The 9,028-nt window shown below is 38.2% G+C and overlaps 1 protein-coding gene and 1 non-coding gene across 2 annotated transcripts; both read left to right on the top strand.

The window, feature by feature from the left end:
• Window positions 1–1,884: 1,884 nt before the first annotated feature.
• Window positions 1,885–4,475, top strand: LOC144451257 (uncharacterized). Its single transcript, XM_078142060.1, has 2 exons — window positions 1,885–2,401; window positions 3,450–4,475. Exons 1-2 carry the CDS (start codon window positions 1,885–1,887, stop codon window positions 3,581–3,583), a joined length of 651 nt encoding a protein of 216 aa, XP_077998186.1. The 3' UTR covers window positions 3,584–4,475.
• Window positions 4,476–7,785: 3,310 nt separating this feature from the next.
• On the top strand, window positions 7,786–7,867 carry Trnas-uga (transfer RNA serine (anticodon UGA)). The gene has a single exon. It is a non-coding gene; the product is annotated as a tRNA-Ser (tRNA).
• Window positions 7,868–9,028: the final 1,161 nt, after the last annotated feature.

Consider the following 9,028-nt stretch of genomic DNA (forward strand, 5'->3'; position numbering starts at 1 on the left):
GCATGCTCGAAAGTTCACCCTCAAATGATAATGTCAGTGTTGTGAAAAGGAGAACTCAGGTGACCTCCACTTCTCTCGGTAACGCTGTGTCATACAAACTGAACGTGGTAGCCAATTCATCAAAAAACGTAACCATACCTATCCTCAACATGACGTTAGCCATGGCAGAACAGAAACCCGGCCAAACGTTCGTTCAAGATGGGCGAATGGTCGTGAACAGATTCAGTGTCTTGCCAAAGGTCGAGGAAAAGACTTTCAAATTCATGCATTGCTTTTTTCCACACGTTTTCGATTTACCTAATGACTGCGACGTGCTCAATATGCGTGTAAAAGTCGAAAACAAAAATGAAGTGAGACAACTTGAAGTATGTGCACGATCAAATCCTAACTGTCATTTGATTGGCAGAGTGCAAGACAGCAATGCCGAGTATATCGACGTGGATTTCTACCTGCAAAAGCAGGGGAGAAAGTAATACAGTGCCATTCACACTCAAAACATCAATGGACAATGTTGAATATCACACGGTGCGATCATCAGACGGTCGCGCCAGTATGGTTTTTTTTATGGTAAACATTGTGTCTTCACACGTAATTGGACACAGAAAAGTGCCTGACGAAAGAGAAATGTCATCGTCTATTCACCTCAGAGGCTCTAAACTCCAACACACCATGTGGGAATTCAAACGTCCTCTTTCCCACTCGTCCACTGTTTTAAATTTTTCTTCCACCGGATCAACTACCATTACAGTGAGAGGAAATTATCTACTGCGCAGGCGTGCAAATTTAGACTTCGTTTATCACCAGGGCTTAGCTTTTGATAAAAAGCAATCGGTTACTTTACCGTTTTCAACGAACAATCTAAATTACGCCGGTCGACTCTATGGCATAAAAAACCCAGACTATGTCAGCAAGTCCCTGTGTCGCAACGAAAGATGGATTGTCGACAAAAACGATCAATTTCCTTCCATCAAGTTCAACCTCAGACAGGAGACAAGCGAAGACAAAAAGAAAGTGTGTTTTCAATTGTTTATTCCCAAGATGTGTATTAACACCCAGTATCAGACTTGGAAAAGTTTGACGTCCACTGGTGCCAGAGTCTTAGACATGATTTTAGAATATGCAGACTTTGACGAAAGACTTTGTAACATATGCTTAGAACATGAACTTTCGTTGGGGCGTAAGCTTTACGATTGTGAATTTGAGGAACTGTGCAAAACAATAAAAAAGTAACCTTTTTTGAAAACCTTTCGCTTTTACTTTTAAGTTGATAATGTATGTACTGTATTAAGGGATGAAAGTGGTCGGTCAGTCCTGAATTCGAAGATAGTATATGGCGACGATCGTGTTGTAACACAGAGACAGCATCCACACTGAGAAAGGCTGCTAATGCAAAAGCGGTCACTGACCAAATGCTACGATCGTTAAGTTGTGCGCCCTCAACCTCTTTGAATACGAAATTGTCTTGCACGCACACACATGTATACATACATACACCCACATACACGCATTGGTGTGACATGACATTATATATATATTTTTATTTTCTCTTTGAGATGAAAATTATGCTTACAGGCATGCTTTCTGCATATGTATCTGGGTGACGATACGTGGAACTGGCACTGGCAGTGTTCGATAACGTTTTTCTCTCTGTTTAATTCTCGTACTTTACTGTTGGCAATGCGCAACTTCTATGTATAAAAATGATGCACTCTGTAATCGTGTACAATTACACGATGAATAAAATGTTTATACTTTCGTTTTTGTTCTTGTGGAAATATGCAAAACATTAGTCACCTTTTAACCTTTATCCTCCAACCAATCAGTGGTTGATAATGTATGCCTACTGCGCATGACGGAACATAAATTACCAATTACTTCGAAATCATGTATCTGGCGCCGTGCATCGTGTTGTTCGCCGTCGTTTTTGCAAGTTCAAACTCGACAGCCACCGCCACCACCATCACCGACAAGCAGCCCCTACAGCCACCGCCAACTGCAGATCCTGCCCGGTGTCCCTCCAACCACTACGAGTATGTATTGTCAAAGAGGGTACGAGTGTGTCGCCAGTGTCGCCAGTGCCCGGATGGGGTAAAAGTTCTTTCACCTTGTAACCTTACAGCAGACACTCTCTGTCGAGGATGCGTTGACGGTAACGACTTTTACGACGAAGTCACGAAATTGTGTCTGTACATCCCTCAACATCGTTCAGAGAAGAAGACGACTAGTGATGTCTCGTTAGACTCAGAGTCATCATCGTTCAGTGAAATCATACTTGTCTCAGCAGCTTATTTCGGCCTGGTCCTCATCACGTCTCTTGGCCTGTGCTTTCTAATTTGGTTCGGGAATAAAATTGCCGGCCAGTTAAGGAAGGAAGAGAAACCACCTGTGTACACCGTTCAAGGTAAAAGCTCTCTCAATTATTTTTTTTAAACGTAATTTTTCGTTCGTGAGGGACTCGATCGTGGTTTCATTGCTCGTTGCTGTATCTAGTGCATTATTGCAGTGGTAAAGATAGAGTAGAGTGTATCCAAATTGAGGTATGCATGGCTCGAAATAATGGCGGAAAAGTGATTTCAAGGCTCGGGCAAGTTGTTTTGAAAAATACTTGCCCCCCCCCCCCCCCCCCCAACAAAGGATGTGTTTTTATGCTGTACTTTTTAGACACTGCACATGTCTGACAGGATTTTGGATACATTGTATAACCACGGCGCCAACAAGTCTCGAAAGTTATAACATATGTTAATTTTTCAAAACAATCCGACCAGCTGTCCTTGACGTATTTGTTTACTCTATCAAGAAAATATATGTGGAAGTACCATTGAATATTGTTCATCAATAGTAAATTACAGCATGATTTTCCAGGTTTGGGTGTTTGAATCAACTGCACATTTGACAACAGTGATAATAGGAACAAATAAACAAATCCTGCTGACTGGGAGAAAAAATAGTTGGAAGGAAAGAAAAGATTTTATATTAGTGTTGAAATAGATGTTCATTTTTTATATTGATAGCTTCTGAAAGTGCATAAAAACTTGTGATTATTTTAAGAACTACGTTTTACATTACAAATTGTATGCTATAGCATGAATATTAATTAGGCCATGAAAATTGATATTATCTAGGATTCCAGTTCATGGTGTAGAGAACTTTTCAGTACACACAGAATCTTTCAAAGTGACATTTTTCGACTAAACAAAAAAGTTAACCAATCAATCACAACACCTCACTATTTGAAATGGGTAAACACTTTTGTTTTCTACTTGCCAAGTGGACAAGCGAATGGTGACAAGAGCGCCCTCTATCAATCATTTGACACCCACGTTAGCAAAATATATATACATTCGCGTATGTACGTATAATACAACATGCATGTATACATACATACATAGTAATGCACAAAATAGACGACATGAAATTTATGTACATTTATTTATTTTGTTTTCTTTCAGGTGTAAATCTCCTACACCGAGTGCCACCTTATCCTTGTGATGATACAGCAAGTCTTTGCAGTACATGTGTTACCGATATCGATATCGATGATCCTACAACTTGTAGTACAAGACTGTCGACTGTAACGTGTTAACACGACTAGCGGACACATTACTCTTTGCCAACAACCTATTTATTGCCATGTTGTTATTGTAAAGCATTTTTTTATTTAACTTTTTTGTTAGGCTTAATAATATGAAAAGTTCTTGCCATGCCATCTCTTCGTATTTGAGTGACGATACGTGGTGCATGGTGTTCGTTGACTTTGATAGTTCAAAGATTTGTTGATATGTATTCTCTTCGCATTTGAGTGACGAAACATGGTGCCGGGTGTTCGATATCTTCGGCAAAGTAACTGTTTTTCTCTTCTGTTGAATGACTTTGTAATCGCGTCCAAGTACACTTCGAATCAAACTAGTGCAGTAGTCGATGTTTTTTGGCAACAAGCGATCGTACGATACATACAGACTAGTACTGTTTCTCATGAATCGATATAAAGTTTTTAATTTGTGTAACGAATCATTGTCTGTCTTACAAGACTGCACCGTTTTGACTAACGGACACATTACTCTTTGCCAACAACATATTGTAAAGCATTTTTTATTTAACTTTTTTGTTAGGCTTAATAGTATGAAAAGTTCTTGCCACGCCGTCTCTTCGTATTTGAGTGACGATACGTGGTGCATGGTGTTCGTTGACTTTGATAGTTCAAAGATTTGTTGACATGTATTCTCTTCGCATTTGAGTGACGAAAAATGGTGCCGGGTGTTCGATATCTTCGGCAAAGTAACTGTTTTTCTCTTCTGTTGAATTCCTTTGCCTTGTTGTCCGCAACGTTTATGGCCTTGGACAAGCTGTAGGTGAAATTACGTACTTTGTAATCGCGTCCAAGTACACGTCTAATCAATCTAGTGCAGTAGTCGATGTCTCTTGGCAGCAAACGATCGTACGATACATGCTTGTATTCATGCAATCTGTTTCTCAGGAATCGATATAAAGTTTTTAATTTTCGTAACGAATCCATATCCTTGTCTGTCTCTCTTGATTCATTGTTGTGTGAGCTTGGTAAACGTGCACGTGATGTATAGTTGTATTTATCCTCGCCCTCCCTTATTTCCCCCGCTTCAATTTCCGCCATATATTGATTATTTCGATGACCGTTTGGTTCCATTCGTTCGGTTTCGGACGATACAAGTTGTTTCTTATCGCCTTGCATCAATCCAATACTTTTCTTTGCCTGTAGATCGCAATCGTCTGGTGCATGTACTTCTAATGCATCCTATAAGGAGAACAAAACAAAACAATATGTATTATCTCCCAATAGTCCCAAATGTAAACGTCTCTTTCTGTCTCTTGCTTTGTGCAACTAAAAACAAAGACATGTCTCACCATAACTCGTATCAGTATCAACGTGACATTTGATAACAAGTTTGTTTGAACGTGCGAACTTCACAACGAAATAACAATAATAAAAATTAAAATGGATATAATAAGAACAATTATTATAATAAATGTTAATAATATTAATAGTAATCTTACTAGTCTCATCGCAATGTCAGCTATATCTCCAAAGTCAGTATGAATTGTTTCAGAAGAAGCCATTACTATCGTTAAACGATGTTATCACTTAGGAAAGTTCCTGAGGTTTGGTCAACGTTTTAATACTTTTCCCTTTATATAGACGATTTAGGTAAAAAAAAAATAAGATCGTGATCGTGATCGTGAAGTAAATAGCATAGTTTTCCTGTATCGTGGTTGGTGGTAAGAACGTCGCCAACGATATAGTGATGCCTACCAGCTCCTCAATGTATCCACAACAGTCTCCCTATCACTATTCCATTGCTTCCTCAATGCTTGGAAGGACCAATCCTCTCGTAGTAACTGCTTGTCTCTCCCTTCTTCTCTCATAGTATTGTAGTAATAGTTCAAAGATACAGCTACGAAAATATATGGTCATGTGGATGAGGATTAGATAATATTATTTCGGCTTTAATCCATAAATAAATCTTCTTTTCTATCACTGGCATCTGCAACTACTAGTTTCTCTTGTCGACCTCTACCTTGGATACACAGATCTTGTGAATTGCAAGCAAAATTCGTCCCCACAATCATACATTTCCTGTCTTGTTCAAAGACACAGAACGCTCAGTGAATGAATGAATGTGTGTGTGTTGATTGATTGGTTTATTTCATGGTAGATCGAAGATTGCAGAATGAGTAAAGTTTTCACTCTTTTTTTGTTTGTTTTTATTTTTATTTTATTTCGTTTTTCAACAGACACCGCCAATGTATGCTGAAACTACACACATATTTTATTTGCTTTGTGTATTTTATATATCCACTCAAACAAATCAGAAATATGTAAAAAAAAAAATAAAAAAAAAAAAAAACCCAAACTTTTTTTTACACAATATCACATTTATTATTGAAAAAAATCAATGATTTATATAACTGTCATTTAGCTATTCTGTCAATTACTTCTTTAGCTCTCCAATTGCAGAATCTTAGTTGTTCATCTTCGTAACCTTCGTCATGGTAGATGATTAGTGTATCACGCATATATGCACCTGGATCAGTCACGTCATTCAGTTCCATGGAAATGCGTGAAGTACCGTATACCAAAATCAATACGATGCATTCTTCTTGTCCCATCTTCCCAAATTCACACTCAAAAAACACGCCCTCGACACGCTTTGTTTCTCCATACCGACAACAAAGAAATCTTTTCAGAAAATCATTAGCTACTTCATGGGGCTTCTTCTCTTTGTTCTTCAAACAAGGGAAGACGTCTTCAAAGCACAGGTCACCTTGCTTCTTAATGATATTCTCTGCCTCTGCATCGCCGAAGTGTCTGGTAATAGATTTCAGGTCTTCCATGATGATACTGCTTATTGTATCTTGTAGTCGTCACTTCCAAAATCGTTCGTTCCTCCGGGGATTATGAGTGTGAGGTACTGACGAGATGTGTACTCCTGATCAGTGGCTGTTCAGCGGATGATGAGAGTCGGTGAAAACACCGCCATTTATATAGGCAATGGGCTATTAACCATCGGGCAAAAAAAAACACGTAACGTCGTTGTTGACCAATCGGCGACCAAATTTTATTGCCTTTTGTTACGTTATTTTTTTAAATTTTATTTCGTTTTTCAACAGACACCGTCAATGTATGCTGATGAATGATTTGGTCGATGGCACTCATCAGCAATAATGAGAACAAATGTCCTTGGGTTTTTAACTTTTTCTTGCATATGTTGCTTCAATATTTCCACGTCTTTATGTGCATACATCCGTACAATATTGGTCATGGCATATTCTAGTCTGTCTTTGAACTTCTCCCCAATATCTTTTGAGAGCAAACCAAATGCATGTGAGCGGATGATGAGAAGTTGGTAAAAACACCGCCACGTTATTTTTTTTTTATTTCGTTTTTCAACAGACACCGTCAATGTATGCTGATGAATGATTTGGTCGATGGCACTCATCAGCAATAATGAGAACAAATGTCCTTGGGTTTTTAACTTTTTCTTGCATATGTTGCTTCAATATTTCCACGTCTTTATGTGCATACATCCGTACAATATTGGTCATGGCATATTCTAGTCTGTCTTTGAACTTCTCCCCAATATCTTTTGAGAGCAAACCAAATGCATGTGAGCGGATGATGAGAAGTTGGTAAAAACACCGCCACGTTATTTTTTTTTATTTCGTTTTTCAACAGACACCGTCAATGTATGCTGATGAATGATTTGGTCGATGGCACTCATCAGCAATAATGAGAACAAATGTCCTTGGGTTTTTAACTTTTTCTTGCATATGTTGCTTCAATATTTCCACGTCTTTATGTGCATACATCCGTACAATATTGGTCATGGCATATTCTAGTCTGTCTTTGAACTTCTCCCCAATATCTTTTGAGAGCAAACCAAATGCATGTGAGCGGATGATGAGAAGTTGGTAAAAACACCGCCACGTTATTTTTTTTTTATTTCGTTTTTCAACAGACACCGTCAATGTATGCTGCTGAATGATTTGGCCAACACTGTATGATTTTTCGTAATAAAATTCAAAACAATCTCCCATGCCAGGCAACTTTGTATGTTCCTTAGGATATGCCCTTTAATGGCAATGTACCGGTCAGTACCCCAAGGTACACGCAGACAGTAGGTAGAGCGCCACCATGTCAACTTTTGGAAAGGCATATTCCTTGAGATAATCAGGTTTGTAGATCATGATCTAGACGTTGCCATAAACTCGTCCAATATCGTACTTATTAAATCCAATGTATATCATAGATGAGTAGTCGTGGCCGAGTGGTTAAGGCGATAGACTTGAAATCTATTGGGTTCTACCCGCGCAGGTTCGAATCCTGCCGACTACGTACGATCTTTTCATGTTTGGTTTTGTGAAATTCACAAGTATATAAAATAACACGTCTTAACTTAACTTAACTTACTGTGCTTGGTGGGTAAGATACATGGTCATGTGGATGATGATTAGATAATATTATTTCGGCTTTAATTCATAAATAAATCTTCTTTTCTATCACTGGCATCTGCAACTACAACTTTCTCTTGTCGACCTCTACCTTGGATACACAGATCTTGTGAATTGCAAGCAAAATTCGTCCCCACAATCATACATTTCCTGTCTTGTTCAAAGACATAGAACGCTCAGTATTATCGTCTGTGTTTAGCTTTAGATATTAATATAAACCTTCCATTTATACAATTCTCACATTATCAACTTCTTCTCATGCAAATACGAATCATACCAATGCTGAATTGATTAGTATACCAAGCGGAGAATTTTATTTTTCAGAAAAAAAAAATATTCATACAAATTCAATTTTCAGATTTTTTAAATACAAATTTGTCTACACATAACAATTTCAAACGCACCTCTTAACTGTAAAGCCATATCGTCGCGTCAGTGCAGTAAGGTCGTATCTGCAATGCACTTGTATAGGCAGATACGACCTTACTGCTCTCAGTGACGCGACGATTTGGCAAGGTACGAAAAGGACACTTAACTTCAAATTGGAAACGTTATCGTGTATTTTTCATTCAGGCTTGCTTAAACACAAAGGTAATTAAATTTACCAAGTTGTTTACATTTTTACATTCCAGTTGTAACACTATGGATAAAGTTAATGGTCCTTTCGACACATTCCGCAAGTGGAATGTAAAAATGTAAACAACTTGGTAAATTTAATTACCTTTGTGTTTAAGCAAGCCTGAATGAAAAATAACCTCACCTGCCGGGGGCTACAATCGTCTTCGTCGTGCATTCATATTGTCATGTTGATTCCACGTCATATAGTTGTGACAAGAATTCGAACGTCAACAACGATATGCTCACGTCACGATTTTGTTCAATTTGTGTCGTCGCATATGATCGTGGTCACTACTTGGTTGTCTTAAAAGTATATAGTGACGTCATGACTTTCATATCTATAATTACATGAACGTGCAGGGCTACAATCGTCGTCGTGCATGTTGATTCCACGTCATATTTTTTTTATATCGTGTTTGGTGAATTC

Source organism: Glandiceps talaboti, chromosome 21 (assembly GCF_964340395.1).
Source record: "Glandiceps talaboti chromosome 21, keGlaTala1.1, whole genome shotgun sequence".
NCBI lineage: Eukaryota > Metazoa > Hemichordata > Enteropneusta > Spengelidae > Glandiceps > Glandiceps talaboti.

Bases quoted from the DNA above. Each gene is read 5' to 3' on its own strand.
- LOC144451257 (XM_078142060.1), top strand. From the start codon at position 1,885: ATGTATCTGGCGCCGTGCATCGTGTTGTTCGCCGTCGTTTTTGCAAGT. The intron at 2,402-3,449 runs GTAAAAGCTCTC...GTTTTCTTTCAG, and splicing joins ACCTGTGTACACCGTTCAAG to GTGTAAATCTCCTACACCGA.